The sequence below is a fragment of the Mustela lutreola genome, chromosome 4, assembly GCF_030435805.1.
Source record: "Mustela lutreola isolate mMusLut2 chromosome 4, mMusLut2.pri, whole genome shotgun sequence".
Classification (NCBI taxonomy): domain Eukaryota; kingdom Metazoa; phylum Chordata; class Mammalia; order Carnivora; family Mustelidae; genus Mustela; species Mustela lutreola.
The window spans coordinates 2502691-2530045 of NC_081293.1; the positions used below are offsets into that span (position 1 = coordinate 2502691).

At 46.8% G+C, this 27355-nt stretch overlaps 1 protein-coding gene across 1 annotated transcript in view; it reads right to left on the bottom strand.

Annotated features, from left to right (window-relative positions):
• Positions 1-21993, bottom strand: part of GLRX3 (glutaredoxin 3) — a 32675-nt gene extending 10682 nt beyond the window's left edge. Inside the window, exons 1-5 of the mRNA XM_059172810.1 lie at positions 21837-21993; positions 15348-15456; positions 6593-6667; positions 5643-5844; positions 212-384 (exon numbers count right to left, since the gene is read on the bottom strand). Of these exons, the coding sequence (XP_059028793.1) occupies positions 212-384; positions 5643-5844; positions 6593-6667; positions 15348-15456; positions 21837-21925 (648 nt within the window). The 5' untranslated portion in view covers positions 21926-21993. The remainder of the gene's footprint in view (positions 1-211; positions 385-5642; positions 5845-6592; positions 6668-15347; positions 15457-21836) is intronic.
• Positions 21994-27355: the final 5362 nt, after the last annotated feature.

Sequence of the window (27355 nt, forward strand, 5' to 3'; positions counted from 1 at the left end):
CCCAGGTCTAAATTTAAGAAAACATTCACCACAACAGAAATCTCTTTGTTTAACACAGATATCAATCAACTCATCAGAAATAATTCATATGCATCCCAGATTCATTTTTGTAAATGCAGAAATTAATTTATATTCTAGATTGATTACTGCACTTAGAAAAGTGATCTCTAAATGAAAATCCATCACAAAGTACAGACTTCTCAGCTCTAACCTTAATGACATCGAGTCCTCCTATGAGCTCTCCAGAAACATAGAGCTGGGGATAGGTAGGCCAGTTGGAATAGGTTTTGAGGCCCTGACGAACTTCTTCATCTGAGAAGATATCAAAACTGCTAAACTGAATATTATGTTTGTTAAGGATTTCCACCATCTGCTTGCTGAAACCTGCATAGGAAAAAGAAAATCAAGAACTTAGCTTCTTTCTCATACCCGTGATTTCATACTGCTTCACAGCACACATGAGCTACTGACCAGAGTCTGCCTGTCTCACCCACGACTTCATCAGCACGCCTATGCGGCACGTAAGGAGAAAAATGAGTTCCAAAAACCCCTTATCTGACTTTGAACTGTATCACGTGCTCCAGTATGGCTTAGTGTAAAGCACACTTTTGAGTCTAAAAGTCTGTACATATTTATCAATGTTCCTCTTACTCTTAGGCACATTTTTTGTTGGAGGAGAAACAAGTCTAGCCAGAAGGCCCGGGCACCCGCTCCGTCCAGCAGGGAGACGAGCAGCTGGGGCCTGCACCAGCTCCCTCGCTCCCTGCACTTCCCCACCAATCAGAGGACGGAGCCGGATGCCCCAGACCATCCCTCCCAGCTCTGCTGTCTGTGAATCTCTAGGAATCACCACTGGATGGAGGAAAGGCCCCACAGCAGCCATCATTAGCCACTCATTGTGCACACAGAATGGAAACCCAACTGTTTGGTTTCTAGTGCCTTGTACTAGGTCTGGGTGCCCGGTCCAGCTCTTCTCTGTCTTTTGCCATCTCTAATAGAATATATTAAAAGTCAAGGAGGAATGTGCTCTTTCAGTTGAAACTGGTGCATTGAATTTCAAACCTGTCTTCTCTGTTGTTATATAGGCACTGTCAACAGACTGACACTGTTCTTTCTCATCTGGTACCGTAACCTGACAGTCTCTTTTTTAAAACTATTTACATTCCCTAAAGTATGTAATGTGATTTTTTTTTACTGCACTGTAGTGACAATCTTATGTTCCATGATTTTATTATACTTTTGTGACACATTTTTGTCCTGTACTTTTTTGACATCATTTTCTGATTATGACATTAGCACTGGAGAGCGAGAGTGTGAATATCAGTCTTTGTAAATCTATTAGTCTTATCTGAAAAGGGTATTTTTCTTTCCATAAGCTAATTCTTCCCAATTGTTTTTCAATACTTTGTATCACGCCTCTCACTTTCCATCCTTCTTTTCAAACACAGTCATAATTCACGAGAAAATCACCTGTTCTTCAGGGGCAAAATTTCTGCAGGATTTCATCAGCCTTTTGAAATAAAATCAAATCATAAAATTCGGTGTAAGATTAATTGCAAAAATGGGCATCACCTGCTGTCATGCAAAAACACTTCTACTCTTAAAACCTGGATGTTTTACTGAGCTCCAGACATTTTTCAGATCTACAGTTTATTGAGATGAAGCACTGGTATTTATTTGTACAGCATATAAGTTGCTGTTCCTCCAACTCAAGTGTTAAGTTCATGTACAGCCTGAAGTAAAACACTGATTCTGAGATTTTTTTCATTCATCTGGGAGTTCATTAGTAAACAGCTAACGGCTGATTGCTGATGGTTATTCTGTTGCCAATATATTAACTCATTTCTACTGTAACTGGCTGCGGAAAAGCTTCATTTTAGCTTTAGGCAATTACATGCAGACTAGAAAGATTGATGGATAATGTTTCATTTTTAAGGGTTAAAGTAGCAGACTGGAAATGTTATGCTTAAGGATAAAATAGTGAGAAGTCTTCCTACCAATAACACAATATTTACACACTTTTTTTTTTTTTTAAGAAAAATGCACGCATGCCATAGAAATATTTGCAAAAGGGAGAACCACGTTTAGCTGCCGCACAACCAGTGCTTCAGTCCACGGTTGTCTGTACTCACAACAGGAGGCATGAACAGTGCACTGACCTCGGCCAGGCCAGCACTATGCAGTCCCAGTAAAACCCTAAAACCCACTTCTGAACCTACACTGCTGTGTCTGATTGAAAAAGAAAACCCCACTAAGGGGGACTTCTCCTGCAGAAGAAATGTCTGTCCCGTGGTTCCAATGTCCTTTGCTTCGCTCAAAGTCTTGTTGACGGAAACGAACACAAGAACTCCCAAATAGCGTCATTAACCGGTGCGCTCGAAGACTTGACATTCTGTTCAAAAACACGGACATCTCGGTGCTTCTGGAAAATCTGCCTAAAACATGAGCGCCCTCTCTCTCCTGTCCTCCTGAGGAACACAGAATAAGGATGATCTAATTCTTCAAGAACAGACACCCTATCAACGCACCAGGCTCATAACACACGAACACACTTTTCTGCCGGTAGAGCCCAAAAGGAAAAGCGATGGAGACAGGGTCGAGCTGAGAGCCAGCGGGCTCCACAGCAGACCCTGAAATGGCTTTCAGGGCTTCCTTGAGAAAAAATTTAATGTTACTCACTAATGGTTTTTGATTAATTGAAAGCAAGGTGAGGGCCAGCTCATCAAAACTCACCACAGCCCTACTCCACAACGGGACCCAAGGGAGCCCTGGGTGCTACCGACGGCAGGGCCTTCCTCGGGAATCTTGTACGAAACATGGAAATACCAGCCAGGTGCGTCTATGAGCACGAACGGCTGCTGATTCTATAAAGGAGACTCTGGCTACCCTCCGTCTCCGATGTGCCAACACAAGAGCAAACCCCTTCTCCCCTAAGCAGCTCAGAAAGGAAGACGGTGAAAGTCAGGTGCGCCCCACGTGAGAACACAGACGGAGAGGCAGACAGCTGAGTCGCGGGCACAGAGAGGGGGAAACGGGGCCAGAGACGCGTCAGTGAGGGAAGTGGCAGGGCAGTCACAGCAAAAACCCCTTCCAGCTGATCCTTAAGTAGATATTTTTTTAAAGAATACCTACATTTTAAAAAGATCTGTTGACCCTATGTCACATATTTACTACCTCTGACAGAAGGTACAGAATGATGCTGTTACAGAAATCAGGACATTAGGAAACAGAATCCTGTTAAAATGTAATTCTAAAAATGATTAAGAATAGGAGTGCCAGGGGGGCTTAGTCAAGTTAGTATCCAACTCGTGATTTGGGCTCTGGTTATGACCTTGGGGTCGTGGCATCCAGTCTGCTGTCGGGCTCTGAGCCCCTCCCTCCGCCAATCAATCAATCTCTCTCTCTCTCTCTCTCCAAAATAGAGAAAATGTTTTTAAGAAATTACAAAGAATAAAACAAGTACTTGTTTGGAATGGAACTGTAACTGGTAAATCATATATATCTAAAAAATTCTTTCAAATTCCCTAATTACATCTTTTATTATCTAAATGTCTATAATATACTGTGTTTTTCAGAGTGTTCTGACATGTTACAAAGCTTCCTTTTTATTCTACCTTATTTATAGTCTTCTAAATGTCAGGCAGTTAATATACAAATGGCTAGAAAAATATTATACATTAAGTCTAATAAAAAGGTAAGCAGGAAAATGACTATCTCTAAGCGTCATTCTAACTTACTTGAATAATCATACAATACCTGATCTGAAAAGGATCTCCAAGACCGGCTCCAACCCCAACACCAGCAAAGGAAGGACTGAGGGCACAGGGAGGGTTACTGACCGGTACCCACATCACCAGGGCAGGAGCATAAGGTGGTGTTGGGATGCAGCTCACCTGCACGGACACGGGCCACCTCGCTTCCCACCGCAGCGCCTCCCCGCTGCTTAGCAACTCTTCCCAAGCTGCACTTTAACCACCTGCCTGTCCTCTCAGGCTCTCCCTCAGAAAGGCGAGAGAGAAGGCTCCTGTGCCAATCCCAAGAAGAGAGGACTCGATGGGTTTTACTGCAGGCTTACGGGGAAGAACCTGTCCCACGGGCTCATCAGCATCTGACAGCAGTCACCGCGGTTCAGGACGCAAGGAAGGCACTGAATAAAACCCATCACACTCGTGTTGTCAGTCCCTGTTCTCAGGTCACCACAGAAAGTATCAGAAATGTTCTTCCTGCCTGAGAGAAAGTAAACCAGTTGCAACCACTATTAAACACAAACCAGCACAACAAAGGCCGGCTGTTGCTATCTGGGCTTAATTCTAGTAGAAATGAAGTCTTTCTTTTTCTTTTTCTTTTTTTTTTTTTTTAAGATTTTATTTATTTATTTGACAGAGAGAGATCACAAGTAGGCAGAGAGGCAGGCAGAGAGAGAGGAAGGGAAGCAGGCTCCCCGCTGAGCAGAGAGCCCGATGTGGGGCTCGATCCCAGGACCCTGGGATCATGACCTGAGCTGGAGGCAGAGGCTTAACCCCCTGAGCCACCCAGGTGCCCCTAGAAACGAGGTTTTTCAACATATAAATAGCAGGCATTACCTGATATGTAAATAGTAGCAAGGACACTTTTCAAGTAGAACTGAAAGAAAAAGGAACCACTTCTTTACCTTTTTAAGACAGGCCTCAAGATGAAACTTTATTTTTAAAACTAGACTTTCATAATCTAATATGTAATTTGCTAACCATATAGGGAAGAACTTACAATTAAATTTACACTGGAAGCTGGGTTGTTTTTATAAAGTCACACTGGACACGCAGTAATTGGATCCGTAGCACATTCTATTTTACTGCTGCGTATCTTAATAAACTCCCTCCTGTACAGTTGAAACAAACACTCTCAGATTCTCAACAGCACCATCAAAGGGCATTAAATGCTCAATTATGAAGCATAATAACGCTGCACTAGGCATAGTAAAAAGAAAATAACATAAACCCAATACCAGAGGGGTCGAATAAACTCTAAAACTCACTTAAGGACAAAATTACAAGCATATATGTACAGAAAATAAGAGTGACTATAAGCCACAGAATTCAGAATCTTTCCATTATTAGCACCTATAAGCAACAGGTGAACGCTGCAGTTACATAGTTCGACTCTGGGACAAGAAGGAAGGTAAAAGCACAGGGGAGACAGGAACGCCACCAAACTTCTACATATTTTTAAACTGCTGAATCTGGATGACACGAGTCGAGAGAGACTGCTAAGAAAGCTAGGGAACTGTTAATAGCAAAATGAACTGAGCAGACAAAAGGCCCATTCAGGTGACAGCAACGTGGTGGCTGGAACCTAATCCCAACTCCGCTCCAAGGTGACCTGATCAGCCTCCCCCTCTTCGGGTATTTATGTAAATAAAACAAAAATCTTCAATCTGATGATTTCTAAGATGCCTCTGGGTTCCAGCATTCTCTGTGTCTGCTGCACACGAACTCTCACCACCACACGACAGAACGCCAGTGGGAATTACAACTCTCCGGATTTTCTAAAGGCACCTCAGCACAGGTGTAAGAGCGACGGACAGAACAGAGACGGGCACCTGGCCGCGCCCCCACTCGTAAAGCACCCGTTCAGTGTGTGTCCTTGGAAAAGCAGCTTCTTACCACAGCGCGGCTCCTGTGGAGTTCCTTTCATAAACAACATGCAAGGGGCGGCGTGAGTTAACTTCTTCAGGCGAAGGCTGAGATCTTCTCTAGGGTGCTCGTTACCACTGGGTGGGAAGGAGCCGCTAGATGCATGTCGCTGAACTTTTTTGGTCAACTCAGGGGCATGCGCACCATCTAATCGGTCAATTTTCTGAGAATTCTGAAGTTAAAAAAGTCGTTTAGAATATGTGTGGCAATCTTTCATCATCCCTTTTACGATCCAAAATTTTAACAAGTATGAACTCACAGCTCTAGCCAATTTGTAAAGGCGTCAAAGCTATTATTAGATATGTCTTTTAAAACCTGATTACCAACTGTCAGATGCATCTCAATTTTAGAAATACATAATTGTCTTCTGTTTTCTCTTTTTGTAAACATACTAGGAGAACATCACTACGCCTCAAACTCAAACCGGATCAGAGTGTGACCTAAAACAGAAGAGTTCCCCTCCCTCACTGGGACAAGTCTATCACTGGGTATAAATGCGGTACTGGGGGGGGGGGGGGGGGGACACGTGGTAACACTCCCGGGTGCCCTAAAGCACAGCTGTGCACCTGCTTCCTAAGAGAGTCATTAATCAAACCAGGACCAGCCAGATGTTCCATTACGCCCAGGCACATGCCCTAATTAACCAACTTTTACGCAATTCAGGGAACATTCTGAGTCTACAGTCAAGTATCTGGATTGTTGTCTAGAACCCCCAACTCTGACTGCCCATGTCACTTCTTCAGGATCCCCAGGCCAAGCTTCGGCGTCAGTGCAAACACACAGAGACTATGAGAAGACAGGGCACAGCGAGGAACAACTAAGTGCTGAATGTTCCGGGATCGGGGAGAGGAAAAAGGGACCAAGCAGAGCCCCGTGGCCCACGACAGATGCAGGATCTCTTGTGCCATCTTTATCCTTACCTTGAAAAACAGAAAGGTGGGAACAGAACTAATTTCATATTTTTCAGATACTTCAGGAACAGCTTCAGCTTCCAACTTTAAAATAAAAGAATTTAAAGCTTGATTATAAAAAGGTCCTTTTTTTTACTACTTCAATATGTAAATCAGCTTCACATGCATCATCCCTTCAAGTTGTTGATGTTTTTAAAGAGTAGGGAAGGAAAGTTTATGACACATTTACATTTAAATGAGACTCACTGGGCCTGTGTGTCATCACGGAGTCTGCAGTGTCAGAACAGGTTCAGAGGTTTTTATTTTGTTGCACATTTCAAAAGATGCCTGGAGGCTGTGAATAAAATTTTTGGTGCACTAGTGACCTAGTAAATTCTCAATCATATGCAGCTACTACTATATTGGAATCCATAAATCACTGACCCCAGTTATGTCATGATTACAGCGCTTATTTTCTGCCCACAGCAATTCTTGCTGTTTGCTCTATTGACGGATTTCAGGAGGCAGTACATCACGACTGACAGCTGTAGCCTTCTGCAAATTATGGAGCAAAAAGGAGTATTTCTTCAATAAACTATTGATGTCTGATAAATTTTACCGTTAACTCCTGCAAGGCTGCCAGATGCTAAGCAGATACCTTGCTAGGCTATTTGCTTCTGGGTCTATTCACACATTTAAATGCATTTTAAATAAGATGACTGCATTCTGCTTGGTAATCTCCTTGAGGCCCCTCAACACGATCTGATGTGTATCTGACATATGAATTTTAAACATGTTTAGTAACTCAACTCTAAGTAATTAGAACACAATTCCTGTAAGCTATTTATGTAGGACTTTCTCAACCACACACTTTGAGAAAAACCAAGACATAATATTATATCCTTCCCTCATAGGACTGTCAATTTAATATAAACTCTTTAAAACCAATAAAAATCTGTATTCACATTATACCTGTAGGAAATAAAATTTATTGATAAATTATATTGTTAAAAGATTTAAAAATATATATCCTGTATTTTTCCAGGAATGAAAGATTTCCACTGGGCTTGAAACACTATTTTTACCTAGCACTCCCCCGATCCAGTATCTATCCATCCCAGTGAAGCCTGACGGTAAGTGGGAGGCAGAGTCATTTGTCTCTGCTTCCTACCTTCCATTTCAAATATTTCTTGGGTGCTCTTTTCCTACTTTATTTTTTTTTCTTTAAAACACCTTTTTGAAACAATATTTTTAATTACTTTCATTTTTCAAAATGTACTAAGGTGAAAATTATATACATTTTAAATCAATATCCACTGTCCAATAAACCTGGAAAAATGAGCAAGGAGAAGACAAAGCATTTGAAGACAGCTATTTAGAACATACTTTCTCAAAGTTTTTAAAACTTCTGTGTTGTTTTCTTTCATACAATTGCACACTCAGACCAAAGACGAACAAAAAAGGCAATGATTAAGGTGGTTCATTATTTTCTTTCTTTCAAATAATCTCTCGAGGGCCCACCACACTTTGGCACTGGGTTAGGCTCAGTTACTGTCCCCACCTGTGGTACTACTGGACTCTAACCACAAAATAAGACAAATTTTAAAAAGGGGCAATACTAAGAAGAGAAGGAAAAAAAAAAAAGAAATCCACAACATAATAGTCTTAACCAAACCAGACAGGAAGCATCGGGACTCAAAAACACAGGCCTCTCTGTGGCTAAAAATTGGCCTGGTCTCATGTTCCTGCTGGTTTCCAACAGTCTTCCTTAATGACAATTTTCCAGAAAATTTCAAAAAATTTTGAAATTCCTAAAGCCAGGAAGATCACCACATGCACCTCTGGCAAAGCAGCTCCTAGGAAGATGTGATCTTAGTAAGACAGCGGTGACATCTTAGTAAGGCGGTGGTAACAGACAAGTTCCCCCGAGCACCAGCCAGCAGTGCCACTGAAGGCAAACCCATTCCCCAGAACATCAAGGGTACCTGAAGTTCTAAAACCTTTGCACACTGAAATTCGTTGGGAATATTTTTACTGGATGTAAAACAACATGACAGTTCTATCAATAAAAATAAAGAGTACTGAACACTGACCTGCATTCAGAAAAGACCAAAGGTCACGAGTTAACAGCAATCTTTCCTGGAAAGCCTGCCCAACACCACAAACCATGACAAGCCCTTTGCAGACAATGGCCTAAATTACTAAATTAAAACCTGGAAAGGTTTTAATTAATACATAATGGTGGCTAGGTAAAGACGTAACTTGTCCACAGACACACGGTTAATGAGTAGTAGAGCTAAGAAACAAACACAAGTTTGCTTGACTATAAAACCTATGCTTTTTTCACTATATTGTGGTACACTTTTTCTACTGGATCAATCAAAAATAAAGATGAAATTTCAAAGACAGGATTTATACATGACTTGAGCATCCACCAAACATGAACATTTTCAGACAGCATGCTTTTTGGTGGGAACCACCTGCTTGCCAACCATGACTCTCGAAGTCGGACACTTCTCCTGAAGTCTGCTTTATGTCTGTGGAGCGGGGTAAAGAGAGGCAGGGAGGTGTTACCACAGCAAGGGAAATCCAGAGGCAGGGAATCCACTGCCTCCAGGGTCACCGAAGACCACTAAGACAGTAACGGTTAGTATCTATGACTCATCTAGGCCAGACACTGTTCTAAGTGCATTCTGTGTACTCAAGGCACAATAACAGATGCTGTACTATTAGGAAGTTATCACACCTAACTTCCAGAAGAAACTGGCACTTAACAAGGTTAGGTAAGTCAGCCAAGATTCCAACACCCTTGAGTGGTGGAGCAGGGCAAGTATGCTCCAGAGCCAAGTTCTGCTCTCCACGGCCATGCTGCCATTTCAGCAAATGCTCTCCTCATTTTACTGCCTTTTCAGTATCATCCATGTGACCACACCCACCTTCTCACCAAGCCTTCACTTGGCTTCCCATTGTTTCTTTTTCCCAAACTGAGACAGTCTCTCTGGCATCTTCCTTCACATCTGGCCAACCTCTACATGGCTGGCACATCCCAGGACGTGGTTCTGAGTGCACTTCTCCTAGTTATCCTCATTCTCCTTCAGTGGTCTCCTCCAACCCTGCGGCTCTAAGTACCGCCAATATGGCAACAACGCCCAAGCTGTATCCAGGCCAGACCTTGCCCATCGCCTCCAAGCTAGACGCTCAACATGTGCACTCAGATCTCTACTAGGTGTCTCCCACTACATCTGTTCCTCCCCACGGCAACCTGATCTCTTTAATCCATCCAGATGACCAAATCAAAAAGGAGACAATTTTGATGAATCCATTTCCCTCACTGGACATCCACTCTATCAACAGGTCCTCCAGGTTTCCCCTCCAAAATATAAGCCAAATCAGACCATCACATCATTTCAATGCTCCCTCTCCACTAGAGTCACAGGGTCACTGGCCTGTGAAAACAGCTTCGTGATGAGTGTACTTCCAGGCTGCCTCCTTCCTTCCCCCACTTCAAACCACTCCCCACAGGACAGCTGGAGGAATCAACTTAACAGAAATCCAATTATGTGTCACTTCCACTGCACTCAGAATAATACCCAAACTCTTCCAGCACCCACAAGGTCATCTGGCTGTTCCCTACCTCTCCAACCTCTAGCCATAACCTCTCCTTCTTCATTATCTCCAGCGGCCTCCTGTCGGCCCTCCAACAGTGCTCACGTGCTGATGTATGGTCTAAATGTTCATCCCCAGCTCTTCCAAGAACTCCTTCTCACGTTCCTGCTTTCCCTTACGAGATACACCTCTCTAGCCCAACCCAAATAAAGTGCCCACCCACCCCCAAGTCCTCCTCTTCAATGGCCTATTTCCTTCTTTTCGGAACTTACTACTATCTGGAATTACCTTGGTTATATGTGACTCCATTTCCCTACTGTTCTGTACTCCCAGTGACTAGCATATAGTGGTCTATGTAAGTATTAGATAAATAAATTCTAACACAATACTGAACAAATGTTGGTCACTACTGCTAAGCCTACAATGGCACTGCCCACTGGCCAGGGTGGTCCTGATCCCCAAGGCTGCGAACAATTAAACCTGACCTTCAGAGACATTTTGTTAAGTTTCTTAAAGAGGCTTCTTTTCTAACTCTTGTGACATGTGATCTAAAAGGAAAATTTTTTTAAAATCAAATTTTTTGGTAGCTTTTAAAAGCCCTTTACCGAACTTAGCCCAGGAATAACTAATAAACTTTGTCAATTATTTGTATTTTTTTTTATTACCCAGATAGGGTAAATAAAAATTGGGGTATTTTTAAGAGTTAGCAATTCTACTTGAATTATCTGAGAGGCATTTTTAAGAGTTCCCCCAAAATGGAATCCTACATATGTTCTCTAAAATGCCATCATCATCGTTATTATCAATATTACTATTATTATTATTATACCAGTATTCTCTGGTGCTGAGAAACAGGAATTCAGCTAACTGGTACCTAGCTAGACAGCTGGTTAGTACCCTTCTGGAGATTGCCCGACATTGTCTGTTTACACAAGCTAATTGTACAGACATTTAGAATAAAACATTTCTATAACCATATAGAATTTATCTACACTGATTATATAAACCCTTAGAAATTAAATACTATGAACTGTATTTTAAGATACTTGCACATTCAATGATAAATCAAACTAAAACACATCTTAGTTTCTGAAAATAAAAAAATGCTAATTTAAGTATATAACCCCCTCTATACCTCCGCCATCATACCTAAAGTGACCACGGACATAATAAAATTCAAGTATGGCAGGTACCGTACAGTGTAACAAGACCATTACTAAATGAAACAGTAGTACAAACCTCACCAACCAGGCAGAAAATAAGCCTGACTTTGAGAATTGATGGACTAAAGTGCACTGTCAAGGAAATGAATACCACAGCCTAACTAGAGCAGAATACCAAGCTGGAAGAGGGGGGCCGGAGGGTGACACAGAAGGTGGGGGCCACCTCACAGAGAAAGCAATGAAAACAAGGTAAGATAAAGGTCTCTGTTTCAAGTATCCCAGCATCTAGTCAAGAACAAACAAGGGACATCTGGGTAGGTCAGGCGGTTGGGTGTCCCACTTGATTTTCGCTCAGATCATGATCTCGGGGTTGTGAGATCGAGCCCCACGTTGGGCTCTGGGCTGGGGATGAAGTCTGCTTGGGATTCTCTCTCTCCCTTCTTTCCCTCACCCCACCCCCACAAGTGCTCTCTCTTAAAAAAAAAAAAAAAAAAAAAAAGGCCAATTAAAACAAGAAATCAAATGACAGAACAGAAAAAACACAAGAGTCTCTAACTAATAGTGGAACCAATGGCACAGACTAAGTTCAGAGATGAAAGGAATAAAAGCCACAGGAGTACACAGGAGATTTCATAGAAAATGGATTTGAACTGAATCATCACGTTGAGTACTTTAACAACATACAACTTTAATATGGAGAAAAAGTAATGATAAATTTAATAATTAAAAAATTGAATAAAATTTCAATAACTAAATCATAATAAGATCAAATGTAAAGTTGAAAATGAATGGCCACGCCTATAAAAAGATGAACTTGATCTGGAGCTCAAACAGAGCAGGTGGCACCCAGCGTCCCCAGCACAAGGAGCCTTGAGCTGCTCTTCCTCCTTCCTCCCTCTCCACCAGACACGAGATCTTGAAAGATTCTATCTCCCAAACAAGTGATTAAATGATAAATGTGTTTTCCCATTTTAGTTAAAGATAAAGTGCCAACAAGCTGACTTTACATAATTTGAAAAGCAAGGGCATGTAACATTTTAATTCGTCATTTAACTTTATTTTGAACAAATGTTAAGTTTTCAATAAGACTTTCAGCTGTACAAGTAACTCGTGTAACTCCTCTAAGCCCTTGGATGCGGGCAACCCTCCACCTGGGGCCCAGAGCCTCAGGGAGGTCTAGACAGGGTGGCCAGCGCGGGAGAGGACGCACCGCACAGTGCCGAGGAGCACGGGCGCCCTCCGTCACCGCACCCTCAGCACAAACAAAAGCGAGCTCATTCAGCTCCAGTAAACCTACGGGTCCTGCCTTTCAGCAACCTGTTCCAGTGAGCAGGATACCCAGGCCAAAAGGCACGCTTGCTTTTCTCAGGTATTGCTTTTCCATCATCCACAAAGTAAGAAACTACTTATGGTCGCAAAACTTTATGACCTTCAAAACTCTTCGAAACATCATGTTTAAGAACACCTCATACAATGATTTTGTAAATGTAAGTTAAGCAATCAACTGATCTCTATAATTCACAAGTCAAAAATGCCAGACTGGGGGAACCTGGGTGGCTCAGTCCGTTAGGCGCCTGCCTTTGGCTCAGATCATGATCTCAGGATCCTGGGATCAAGTCCCACGTCAGGCTCTCTGCTCAGTGGGGAGTCTGCTTCTCCTTCTCCCTATGCCACGCCCCCCACCACAGAACTCGTGCACTCTCTCTCACTCTCTAACAGTATCTTTAAAAAGAAAAAAACAAAAACAAAAAACTAAGAAATCAAATTAAAAGACAGAGGAGGCTGAACATGGGTTCTCTACCCGAGATGGCTCAAGAGCTCTCCCTGACAAAAGCGAGCTCTTTTTAAAGGAACTGCATCCTCTCTTACTGAGGCATACCAACAGATCGCTCAAATATTTCACTTATTTGCTCAACATTTAAATTACCTACCTTATAAACTCCATGAAAATTATTTTTACCACTTACAAGAAACACTACTGGGATGCCTGGTGACTCAGCTGCTTGAGCATCCAACTCTTGGTTTCAGTTCAGGTCACGATCTCAGGGTTGTGAGATGGAGCCCTGTGTCAGGCTCCATGCTCAGTGCAACGTCTCTTGAGATTTTGAGATTCTTCCCGCACCCGTGCCCCCCCCCCATGCAGCTCCCCTCCACTCACGTGCTCTCTTTCTAAAATAAATAAAATCCTAAAAAATGTATTAAAAAAAAAAGAAGAAAGAAAAAACAGGAAAGGAAGAAAGAGAAGCAAAACTACTCCACAGAGTGAATTTCCAGAAAGCAACGCCTCCTGGGAGGGCTACCCACCTCGTGCGGTCAGCCTCCCCACGAAGAGCAGGTGCACTCAGGTTCCGGAGTCCCCGACAGATAAGGACGTCCCAACCCCTGGCATACTCAGACACTTAAGCACTTCAACAACTTACAATCTCACTGCCAAGTGTGGTACCAATGTGAGAAGTAATTCTATAGTCGCCTTAAATAAATCATTCAGATGGCAACTACGAACAATGTGCTACCTAACCAGTAACATTATACACATAAAGCCAGACATGCAACAATTACCATCATCTTGATTAATCTTATGATTGAAATGTTTAATCATTCATTTCACTGGTAATCATTATCTTTTATCGCTGAACAAACATGCAGTTTTAATGTCTCCTTCTATTATTTATATTGGACATTTTAGGGTTACATTCTAAGGTTACATTATACATTTCATTGGAATTTTAAATAAGTCCTTAAATTTTAAAAAGCTAACTATTACATCTATATTTGCTCTACCTTCACAAAAAAACACTGAAAAGATTCATGCAAAATTAATATAAGCAGGCCCTTCTTTACGGGGTGGGATACCAGGGCCGACGGGGAAGGTACAGGGGAGCGCTCTCACTGTCTACCTTTTACGCTGTTCTGATTCTGAGACATCTAACTGCAAAACCTATTCGAAGCACACTTACCTGTATAGAAATTGCCTGAAAATGACATTGCCTATTACACAGATGAATTAGTCTGTCAGAATTCTGTTTTCAGTTTATATAAAAAGCGGAAAATACAGAAGATACCACTTTTAGCCCCATCTATGGGTGTATCTGTCAACATGTGCTCTCAACTCACTAATTCTGGTTTTAAAAAATAAGGATTTGGTACTTTTTGTTTCTTTAAATCCTAAGGATTCAAGCTCTTGAATACAGGGTGTGCCTTCCTTCTCAAAACTTCATTTCTAAGATTCCTGACTCCTATTTGGGCTTTGTTGCCTCAACCAGGACTAAGTCCTGAATGACGGCATTAAATGTGCTCAACCACGTGAGCTGATCTACAGCCTCGACCATCACCTTCCCGGCACGTGCCCCCACAAGAGACAAACCGGGGACGCAGAGTGTTGCGACACTGGGCAAAACAAGGCAAGGCGGGGAGATGCTGGGCTCTCCTCCTCCGCTTCCTGAACAGATGAGAAAAGCTTTCCGTTTCTCCTGGGGGTCTGCATGGACCCGATCGCAGGCAGCTGCTCTTCCTGCTCCCCTGCTCCCTGGCGGCCTCCACACACCCTTCCTTCACTGGCTTTCCACATCACGCCCTGCGCTTCAAGGAAGCAAGCTTCGTTAATATTGTTACTATACTCAAACCACGACGGTCCGCAGTGAATGACCCGGCTGCTTCTGCCGGAAAACATCCCCGCGGCTCACGTTGCAATTTCCTGGTTGTGTCCTCCCGCCACACGTGTGTTAGGGAACGTGTGCTGATGATCACGGTACTTGGTACTTGAGAAATGCAAAACAATTTTAAGATTTTTAAGAATAATCTACTGCAGGCAACCCTGTCAAGATCCCCTTGCTTTTAAGAGCTTCTTCTAGATCTTCACTTAATAAACCTTCACAATAATAATAATAATAATAATAATAATCTACTGCAAAAAGAACACTAGCGGCAATTACAAACACAGGGAACTCCACATCCCTCCTCCCTGGTACTGATACAATGCAGTCGGCCTCCTAAAAAACGTGGCGCCACAAACATACCTTCACAAATGAAACGCGAGGCTGTTCTTTGGCCAATTCTGCCATCACGTCATTCATCTGAGCACACTGTGGGGCCCATGGCGCCCAGAAATGGACCACAAGGAGGGACCTGGAAATCAACAAAATACAACGTTTTAAAGTTACAGTATCTTTAGAAATAAGGAAACACTGACACAGGTTAAATTCTATTACCAAAACAACCTTCACAAGAAGTGCCTGAATTGTTTTTCTACTGCTAGAATTCTACTGTATTAAACACAGACTGGAATATAAGGCTTGCAACGTCTTAGCAATCTTTTGGATGAATTTTCAAGTTAATGATATTTCTTGAGTGAAGACTTAGCTCATATGAAGTGGTTCTAAATATTCATCCATCTCAACTAATAGTCAAATAAATCAATTGTGTTTTCAGACCCTTAGGATAGGTGGAAACTAGACTGCGGCGGCCAAGACGCCCGTCGGTGACAAATGACCACACGTGTACAGTCACTCTGCAGCCTTCACTGCTTACGCACAGCACTGTGATGCCAGTGTCTAACTGTGACCATAGGAACAGGAATAAAATGTTGAAAATGCAAGGCACACAGGCAGAAAACAAGGGAAAAAATGGAACTCATTTTCACAAAGACGGGCTTTTTTTATATTCTACCACAAAAGATTTTCTAAAAATTGATGGTATGAACAGACAGAACAGTGGATTAATAAATTATTGACTAAGTTCTTGGGCATCTCAGCATGTACTTATCAACTATTTTCATATGAAACAGTCTTGGCTAAGCTATCCTTCAAGTCTGTCTTCATATTGAACTGGAAACCCCTTCTATAGGATTCTAAGTACAAGTTATAACCATCCCCAACCAAAAGAATCTGAAAAATCAGCAAGAAAACACATTGAAAAATACGTTATCTAGAGAAAGGAACGAAGGACTACTAACCTGTGGGCAAGAAAAGGAGTGGCAAACCGTAAAACCAGGGGAACAATACAGCTGCGAGAAGCAGGAGCCTCCCACCCAGGGCCGGGGAGCAGAAGCCAAGGGAGGTCCTGGGGGAGAGGTAGGAGGGGCAGGATCTGGTGACCTTGGAAGCATGTCGAGAGACTCCTAGCTTCTGGCTCACTGACTGATGACGCCGGGTGGCAGAAGCCACTCATCATGTATAGAAGCTGCCAGCCTGAGAGGAAAGGACACCTGCGTGGGGAGCTGTTAGCGATGGTCCAGAGCACAGAAAAGAACTTGATTTGGAAATCAAGAATAGAGCTGGCACCGAGCTCTCCTACACTAGAGGATAAAAGACAGAGGTCAGAGCCTCTGGACTTAATCGACAGTAAGTTAGGACAGATGGAGGAAAAGGAACCCAGGCAGTAGATCAGAGAATGAAGCCCAAAAAGCACAGCAAGGTTAAAAGGCCTCCCAAGGGGCACCTGGGTGGCTCAGTGGGTTAAGCTGCTGCCTTCAGCTCAGGTCATGATCTCAGGGTCCTGGGATCGAGTCCCGCATCGGGCTCTCTGCTCAGCAGGGAGCCTGCTTCCCTCTCTCTCTTTCTCTCTGCTTGCCTCTCTGCCTGCTTGTGATCTATCTCTGTCAAATAAATAAATAAATAAATACCTCCCAAAAGTCAAGAAAAGGATGTCGAGAACCAAGGAGTGACAACCGTCCAGTCCAGCCGGGCCAGACGGCAGCATGCAGGGACTGAACGAAGAAGAGGCTGTCGGGGGCTAGAAATCTGCACTCGAAGAGAGCTGCCTGTAAACAGAGAGAGTGCTAGGCAGAGGGGAAGACAGGATCAAGGGATTTGCTTTTTTTCTTTAATGCAAGAAAATCTTCGTGTTGGTTTCATAGGGTGTAGTCCAGGGGGGAGGGAAGGATGAAGATGCAAGAGAGGCTGAGGATACCAGCTCTCGGGGGTGGCAGGAGAGGGGATACATGAGCAGAGAATTCACCGTGAGGGAAGGCACAGCCTCCTCTGGGTCAGGAGTGAAGGAATCAAGAATGGGTGAAGCTACAAATAAAGGTTAGATGTTGGGGTGGGGGGGTGGGGGAGGCTCCTGAAGTCCAGTTTTCCCAGGCAAGGAAGCAAAGTCATTTGCTGAGACCTGCAGTCATAGACAGCAGTGAGGAAGAAGGCAGAGCTGCCCAGGGGCACGCAAGAGGAAAGCGCGAAAGACCCAGCCAAGGCTGGAAAGGATGTATTGTGGGTCCCTGACCCGTGGGTGTCCAGCAGAACTCAAAAACTTCCATGTGTGGTTGGGCGGGCCTCGGGGTCTATGGCAGAGACTGTGCTGTGTCCCTTTCCTCCTGGCACTGAGCCTGACGACACTGCTCAGTCATCCCTGCCGCTGTCTGGGGCTCTGGGGCTGAGCTCTGGCCAGTGAGCCTCTGCAGAGGATGCTGGGGAGGCCCCAAGGCCCAGGGCTCCCACAAAAGGACAAGAACTGCACAAGAATACTGAAAGCAGGGGCGCCTGGGTGGTTCAACTGGTTAAGTGATTGCCTCGGGCTCAGGTGGCTATCCTGGAGTCCCAGGACCCAGTTCCACGTCAAGCTCCCGGCTCAGAGGGGGTCTGCTTCTCCCTAGGACCCTGCCTCCCCAACTCGCGCTCGCTCTCTCTCAAATACTTTTTTTAAAAAATTAATACATAAGTCAATAAAAATGCTCACAGCGTCATCGGACACAACAGCCAAAAACTGGAAATAACCCCAAATGACCACAAGCTGGAGAAACCGTTTTATACGGTTTTATACGTTTTAAACAACAGAATACTAGTCGGCAGTAAAAAGGAACCACCTACAGGGGCACACAACATGCACCTTAAAAACATGATGCAGAGAACATCCTAGAGGTACAAGACCATGAGCTGTGTAACTCCATTTACATCAAGTACCAAGAACCGGCAAAACTAACCTATAGTAACAAAGAGCAGGTCAGTGGCAGAAACTATGGGAAAGAACATTCTGGGACTCTATGTTGTTCGGAATGGTGGTTACTTTTGTATATATGACTGTCAAAATTCATCGCAGCTAGCTATTAAGATCTGTGCATTTCCTTATGGTATGTTAAGTAATGCCTCATCTTTTTAAAAAAGCCAGGATACCACTTCTAACTAAATTGAAAAAGGATTTTTTAAATAATAATATTCTATGATTAAAAAAAAAAAGATGGAAGAAACCAATCATTTCCATATCCTACTGGTAAAGATTAAATTGGAACCTTTCAGAAATTTCTTACACACTGTCAAGTATCCTAAGAAGTAATTAAAGACACAAAGATGTATATATAGGAGTACTTTCCCATGATCTTACACAACATTTAACAGGAAGAACCAATTCTTCAACAACACTATAGCTTTTTTAATGGTCCTATAACAAAATATTATCAAGCCATTAAAAATCATTTCAAAGAACTTTAATGACATGGAAAAATTTTCACAATGACTGTATTTTTTTAAATTTTAAGATATTACCATTTTTAACAATATGAATTAACATGCAAAAAAAGATACCCTTTAAACTAATATACTATTGCGTATCAATTATACTATAATAGTTTAATAAAAAGGAAAAAATGGCATACCCACACAACTTAAATTTCATTACCACTGACATGGTTTTGAAGAGTAATTTAAATCTTAATTTAAATGTGAGATCTTAACTTCCATACTGTAAAACAGCAATAACTAGGGACCCCTGGGTGGTTCAGTCGCCTAAGTGTCTGCCTTTGGCTCAGGTCATGATCCTAGAGCCATGGGAGGGAGCCCCACATTGGGCTCCCCGCCCAGCAGAAGCCTGCTTCTCCCTCTCACTCCGCCTGCTGCTCCCCCTGCTTGTGCTCTGTCAAATAAATAAATAAAATATTTTTTAAATATTTTTAAAATAAGCGGGGGGTGCCTGGGTGGCTCAGTGGGTTAAGCGTCTGCCTTTGGCTCAGGTCATGATCTCAGGGTCCTGGGATCGAGCCCCGCATCGGGCTCTCTGCTCAGTAGGGAGCCTGCTTCCTCCTCTCTCTCTCTGCCTGCCTCTCTGCCTAGTTGTGATCTCTCTGTCAAATAAATAAAATCTTTAAAAATAAATAAATGTGTGTGTGTGTGTGTGTGTGTGTATATATATATATATATATATATATATTTTTTTTTTTTTTTTTTTTAAATATAGAGCACCTAGGTGGCTCAGTCAGTTAAGCATCTCCCTTCCACTCAGGTCCTGATCCCGGGTCCTGGGATAGAGTCCCACACTCGGCTCCCTGCTCGTGGGGGACCCTGTTCCTCCCTCTCCCTCTGCTGTTCCCCCTGCTTGTACTCTGTCAAATAAATATTTTTTAAAAGTATTTAAAAATTAAACAAAATACAATAGAAATACTTGATACCCTGGGATACTGGAAAGATCAAACAAAAATATAAAAACATTTGAAAGATAAAAGCATGGTATTAATATTAATAGTAACTTTACATTAGCCACAGTGACCTCCCACTGAGGCGCTCAGCTTCCGAATGCAGCAGCACTGCGAGGAGCACCAGGTCATAAACCTGAAAGGAACACCAACGCGCCGCCCTCTCTCAGGTTCCAGCAAGAGTGCCCGCTGCCTGCATGAAATCACCCAACTGGCACAGTGCACTGTCTGAGGAAAAACTTTAAAGATCAGGTTCAAATCCCAACTAATACAACTTAGGACAATGCACGGGACAGCAGTCGCGCATCAGCAGAACAATTCGTGCTCAGTGCGCAGCTGTTTCCCTGCTCCTCCTGGGTGCTCTGCGCCGCAGCGACCTGCCCTGAGAACACCCGCGACCGTCTACCGAGCACCAGGTCTTCCACAAATGGGTCCACCCTCTTCCAATTCCTCTGCAGGTGGGAGCCGCACCCTCACTGTGCAGACGAGTGAGGCTGCAGTGATAACAATCAGCTGAGACGACTTTGGGAAAGCTAAAAATACAGGCTTTTTAACGATTTGATGCATTTACTTGAGAGCGAGGAGAGCACCAGCACAGCGGGGAGGCAGAGGGAGGCGCAGGCTCCCCACCGAGCAGGGAGCGGGCGGGGCTCGGCCCCTGCACCCCGGGCCCTGCACCCCGGGCCCAGGACCTGAGCAGAATGCAGACAGTTCGCCCGCGGAGCCACCCAGATTTCAGCTCACTCAACGCTTGAAAACTGAGAAGCGGCACTCAGAGGTCGAGTATTTAACGCTCAGGGCGACAAGGCCGTTTACTACGTTTTCGCCAACACCGGCCGAGCGGTGCGCCCTGCGGTCGCTTCCAGGGCCTGGTCCCCGAGGAGCAGGTGCGCCGCTCCGGCCGCACTTCGGCACACGCCGCCGGGCAGCACAACCGGATCGTGCGCCTGTGCGATCGCACGGGTCTTCGTGATGAAACATGAAACACGGGAACGAAAATGTGCAGCTCGCGGCACGACCGTCCTTCGGACGCTGAGGAGGGGCAGGCGCCCGAGCCCGGCCCCGGCGCGGCCTGGGTCGCCCCCACCCCTCGTCAGCGAGGACGAGGACGGTCACTTCCCTTTTCGTCCCTCACACGTTTCCACGGAAACGCGAACGTCCGGCGGGCGCTCCGGCTGGCGCGGGGAACGCCGACCCCTCCAGGGCGCGCGGCCAACCAGGACCGAGGCGGGACGTGCCGAGGCGGGACCTGCCGTCGCGCTCGGCTTCCCGCACCCGACCGACTCGCCATCGCACCCGCGCTGCGAGCCCAGCGCTCCCGGCCTCGGCTTCGGGTCCGGCGGGCCGCCCAGGGCTGGGGCGCACGGGCTGCCCTGCCCGGAACCACGCAGCCCCTCGGCCCCGCACGCGAGGCCCGGTCGCACGGCCCGCATCGTCTCCTGTGCCGGCCGGACGCACGCCTCCGGGGAAACGGAGGCCCCGTCGGCAACCTGCCCGGGGCTCCAGGGCTAGCGGGAGGCGGGGCCGGGGCGGCCTCGCGGGCCGCGGGGCCGGGCTCCCACCCGCGCCCGCCGGCCTCCAGGCGCGGGGCCGCCCGGAAGCCCGGCCTGCACGCGCTCCCCGCACCGTCTCGGCGCCGGGGCGGCCCGACAGCGGCAGGCACGCGCCCCAGACCCGAGCGGACCGCGGCCGCCGCCCCGGGAAGCCGCGCGCGCCGGCCGGTGAGCTGCACGGCCCGAGCCCCGAACGCCGCGCGCCCGCCGGGCACGGCCGTCCCCGCAGCCGGGCCTCCCGGAGCCGCCGCCCGGACAAAGCCAGCCGGGCCCGCGCCTCGGTCGGGCCGGCGGGGTCCGCGCACCCGCTGCCCCCGGCCCCGGGACTGAGTCACCGCGTCGCCCGAGGCCCCGGAGGCCGCCAGGCCGGAGGCCGAGCTCGGCCCTGTCTCCCCCGTTCCTCCTCCCTCGGGGGCCGGGGCCGGGCTCGGGGCCGGGGGCGCCGCCGGTCCGCCGCCCCACCAGGCCCCAGGGCCGGGCGCGAAGGAGCCGGGCCGCCCCGCCGCCCGAGAGGCCGCCCCGCCGCCCGCCGCCCGCCGCCGCCGCCCGCTCACTGGGCTCTGAGGCGCAGCAGCTCCTCAAAGTGCTGGGCCGAGCCGACCTCCACCACGGCCGCCGCCGCCTCGGCCGCCCCCGCCGCCATGCTGCAGCCGCCAGACTCGAGCAATCGAGCGCGGCGGGCGGGGGCGGGGCCTCGGGCTGCGCGCGGAAGCCCCGCCCCTGGCCCCGCCCCGAGCCCGGCCGGCGCCGGCCGCGAGCGCGGAGCCGGGGCGGGGCTTCCGGGGAGCGTCCGCGTGCGGGACCCGCGCGCTGCCGGCCCCCGCCCCCAGTCGGCTCCGCGCGGCCCCCGGGCCCCGCGCGCTCGGCGCCGCTCCTACGGCCGCGGGGGGAGGGGTGCGCGCGGGTCGCTGAGTGCAGGTGAAGTCACGAGGTCTGGGCATTCAACAGGATGACATTGTAACCTAACATGAAATTAAGCAGAAGACGGGGATATTACCGAAAGTGGGAAATCACGTTTAAAATACAGTAAGAGCCACGAGGAACTGGTTTTTGGTGTTTGTGGTTTTTTGGACACAGAGATCACAAGTAGGCAGAGAAACAGGCGGGGGCGGGGGGAAGCAGGCTCCCCGCTGAGCGCAGAGCCCGACACGGGGCTCGATCCCGGACCCTGGGATCGTGACCTGAGCCGAAGGCAGAGGCCCCAACCCATTGAGCCACCCAGGCGCCCCCGAGGAACTGTTTTGTATCCCAACTGCGGTGGTACATATGCAAACCTAAACCTGGGATTGCATGGGACAAAACACACACACACACACACACACACACACACACACACGCTTTCCAGTAACACTGGGGAACCCGAAGAAGAGGAGCGGATGGCGGGAATGTGGACATCCCGGTTGTGATTTCGTGCTACAGCTTTGCGGGAGGTCATCTTTGGGGGAGAATATGCGCAGGATCTCTATTATTCCTAACAACTGCACGTAGCACGAAATTATTTTAAAATGTACCCCAAAAAAGGCTTTTTTAAAAAATGAATGAAACCTAGCAATTACTATGCAAAAATGCAATAGAAGGTGGGGGGAAATAGCCCGTTGCAAAATAGGATGTATGTACTCCGATGGCCGTTTTAAACAGAACTATAGGTAAGTAAAATAGCACAACTGTATATAAGCTGAACAGTACACAGAAAAAAGGTCTTCAGAAGGATATGTCCCAAAGTGTTAGCAGAGCTTGCCCCCAAAAAAGAGGGGAATCAAAGGGAGGACCTTCCCTTTTTACACCGGTACTTTTTAGTGTTATTTGCATTTTTTCAAAGGACATGGACTGACTTTGTCATTTAAAAAATAATGAAACTGTAATGCACTAGGGAAATGTGCTATAGTCATTCTTTTTCAAAAAGCAGCAGTAATCACTCCCTCTAATGGGGCTGTTTTAAAAAGCCTGATTTTCCCTTTAAATGAAATTTGCTAAGAGCAGCACACACCAGCTACAGAGCACCTCTCTGCTTTCAGGAAAGAATGTTAGGGAAACTCCCAGGTTACCTTTCCACTTCTGCCTCGGGCTCTCTCTGCAGCTCTCACTGTTGACATCAACAGGCCTCAGGGTTAGAAGCTGACCTCTGAGCTTTAAAACGCTCTAACTTGGGGCACCTGGGTGGCTCAGTGGGTTAAAGCCTCTGCCTTCGGCTCAGGTCATGATACCACGGTCCTGGGATTGAGCCCCACATTGGGCTCTCTGCTCAGCAGGGAACCTGCTTCCCTTCCACTCTCTGTGCCTGCCTTTCTGCCTGCCTGTGATCCCTGTCAAATAAATAAATAAAATTTAAAAAAAAACAAAAAACAAAAAAAAAAAAACGCTCTAACTTTGGCGAGAGAGACCAGACCGCTCTGCCAGGCCCTGAGCCCAACCAGTGTGCGGCTCTTGCTGGTGAGCGGCGGATCTGCAGGCAGATATACCTGCCCCTGCCAAAGTCTTCACCCTGCGTCTGCATTTATCACTCAGTGCTCTGTCCAGCTGCTGACGTAAAGACATCACCGCCTACCTACACACGGTAGCTAAGGAAACGCCCAGATCCATAGCAGGGAAGGGGCCGCATCAAGACACCCCCCACCCCGCCAGGCTTGCTGTTACCACCTCAAGCCCACCTGGCGGCCCACCACAGCCCCCATCCCACCCACAGGCTGTTAATACCCTGTCCTCTCTCTAACCACATCGCACCTAAAGGGGAAAACTCATCATCATCATTTTAAACTGGTTTGGCCTGTTACAGAGTATTCTGGACTTGGCTTTCCCAACACCCTGTTAGGGCTCAGAAGCTTAAAAACACAGGAAAGCAAGATACTGTGGCTGATTTTGGCCTCTGCCCCCAGTGTGTGTTCATACCAGACACTGACCTTCTGCCGACCCCATATTTAAGCACCATGTAGCCATGTCCTATTCCCTCACGGCATCCCTTTTGGGAACCCAGTGATATTTTACCTGACGTGTCCCTGGGGCAGGGGCCTCTCCTGGGCTTCCATACTCTCCTCAGGCAGGAACAGCTGTCCCAGGACAGCAGCACAGTCCTGAAATGGGTGTTAGGTCTCCCCAAGGGTGCTGTGTGGCACCTCAGGGACCAGGAACGTGAGGAAGCTTGGGTGATGGGTCCTGAAGACGGAAATCCTGGCCTAGGAGAGCCAGAGCTCTAGACAGAGCTGCAGGGGGCCTTCCTGGGAGCAAAGCAGGTCCACCGACGCTGGTGAATTGACCCCATTTTAAAGAAGAGTGTGCGCGAGAGAGATGGAGGTGTGATCATTTTTTCCGGTAACGACAGCTGACATTTACTGCTCCTCAACAGGCGAGGAACTATTTTAGTCGTGCATTTTTAATGACACATCCTTCCTTCCCGGGGCCAAGTGTCTCCCTGGCAGGGCACAGGGCCAAGGGCAATGCAGACACCAATGAGCCATGGTGGGGAGGAGTGCCTGGACACGACAGAAGAGGACGGGAATAAAACCCCAGCCTGGCAGGGGGGCGGGTGGGGGGCTGCTTCGCAGGGGGGTCAGGTTGTAAATTTCACCCCAAGGTGCTGAGAGACACAGGAGTTCGGAGAGGGAGAGAATGAGCCAGCCGTTTTTAATGGGCAAAGCATGGCATTAAAAAGTGTTGTTATTCAAGTAAAATGGCCAATGTTTCCTTTCTTTTAAAAGAGACTCTTAAATTCCAATTACTCCGCCCCCGAAGACCAGTTGAGAATAACCCCAACTGGAGGGAATTAATTTCCTTAGGAATTTCCCTGTTACAAGATTAATGGAGCCCCCCTGCAGAGAAACAGTAAAACTGTAAGTACAGTAGATTTGCACCTGAAGGATACATATTTTAATTTCTGTTCTCAAGCTGGGATAACATCTTCTCCAGCTACTATAAAAAGCATAAATGAGCACCCGCACGTCTGCTGAGAACCCTCGAACATGGAGCTCCCCAGGAGGGGTCCGCACCTGGCTGGGGACACCAGGAGTCTCCCCCTTCCCCCCACTCCCCGCAGGCTCACACTCTGTCCACACACACTGGTGGCCGGGGCTCCTAACCAGGGGCACGGTGACCACCGCTGAGTACAGGGCTGGGAAGCGCCCAAACAGCGCAGGGGCCTTCCAGGGGACTGGAAGTGACCAAAATCCAGAGCAGAATCCCTGGGCCAGATTCTGTGAAATCCACCCTAAACCCCGTGCCCCAGCCCTGCACTCACCCTGGCACCCCCCTCTCAAGAGACCACAGCTCTGGACACAGAATAGGGAGAACCAAAAGGTAGAAGGTCTGTGTCCTGACCTCCAGAGCCCTCCCAGGACCTTCTCGCCCCACTATCCATCAGCTTTGGAGGCCCCTTCAAGATTGGGTCGTGGGGAGGGCGTCTCACAAACCATGTTGAAACATGCCGGCAGGCGGGATGTTCCAGCAGGTCCCGACAGTCAGGGACTATCCTGACGGGGAAGTGGCAACAGGCGGTGAGGCTTTGTCTGTCAACCCTTAGGAGCCCAGTCTTGGATCTCGGCACCAGTCGGCCAATTTTCTGTGTTCCTTTGCCTACTAGAAACTGCTTTTATTGGAAGAACTCCATGTATATGCTGGCTATAAACGTTGTTTATGCTGTCATAGCTAGATTTTTATTGGTTGTATTTTTGCTGCACTTGCTTGAAAAATAATTATTTTCAAAGAAAAGAAGAATTATATATCCAGTAAACTAAATAAGACTCATGTTTATTAGGGACCCCTGACAGCTCCTCAAATGTGAAAAAAGATTTCGAAGCAGTGAATGTACAATTTATGTGCAAGTTTATTTGTAAAACAGATTTCAAGACATACTTCATCTTGGTTGTGCCAATAAAAATACATTCCATTTCTTTTCAGATGTGTGTGTTATCTGATGGTTCCACAGCCCTCTGGGTTCTCCTAAGATGTGACTACATGGGTAAGCATGTACCCACCTGCTCACCTGAACTGGAATTGGGATGAATGTTCTGGGCTTGCTACACACACACACACACACACGTGCACACACACATATACACACACACACGCATATCTCCTAAGGTGCTCTCTAGAGGAAATATATTTATAAGAAATGTATTCACAAATCTTAATCCAATTACTCTGATCTCCAAAAACACTTTAGTCGATAATTTTTAAATTCACATTTAATTATTTATAATTTATCAGGAAAAAAAAGTCATCCTGAGAATTGACAGCCCGTTTTTCCATCCCCAGTGTAAATTCTAACTTTTCCACGCAGGGCCAGACCGGGCAGCGGGATCAGCTGCGGACTGTCTGTAGGCTGTAGGTGGCATCAGCTGCCTCCTCAGGCTGGGCAAGGAGCATCCTTTGTTGGGTGGCTTCTTTATGCAACATGGAGAGGCCACCGTTTAGGATTTACACAAACTGATATTGTGTCTCTCGGCACTCTGCTGATCCACTAAGCACGTGCTTTTCCCTGACCTGCCAACTTCGAGCACCTTCCCAGGCCCTTCTCAGTTCAGTGGCTGTGATAGCTCCTGAGTCCATGCCACGCTGGGAAGGCGTGCCTGTGCCGGGCTGGGGGAGAGGGAGGGTGCTGGCGGGGACCAGGGCGTCACTTGCACGCGCACATGCGTGTTTGTTTGCGGGTGTGACGGGGCAGGTGGGGATACCGAGACACTCTGTTGATCATGAGTGTTCGTAATCTCTGCGTATGTCTATAGGCAGCTGCCTGTTGTCTTGGGTCAACTTTCCACATGGAACAGTACTGCGTGTGCCCATGTGTGTCTGTGTAGGTGTTCTCTAAGTCCCTCTGGTGTTAATTCCATGCTCCCATTTATAATTCTTGCTTCAGTTTTGAGAAACTAAGGACACAGATGAACTCGATTTGGAGTCACAAACAGCATCGCTTATCAATCAGAAGTAATTCTTAAGGGAGCTGAGTTATAACCAGGCGCGCTCCTTCGGGCTGTACGGCTTCCGCACTGAGGTCCCACAAGGGCCCTTCCAGACACCGGCCCGGCACCGTGTCATCTCATGTGAACACGTGGCCTCGGGCGCGCCGACCTTGGTTTCTCTCACG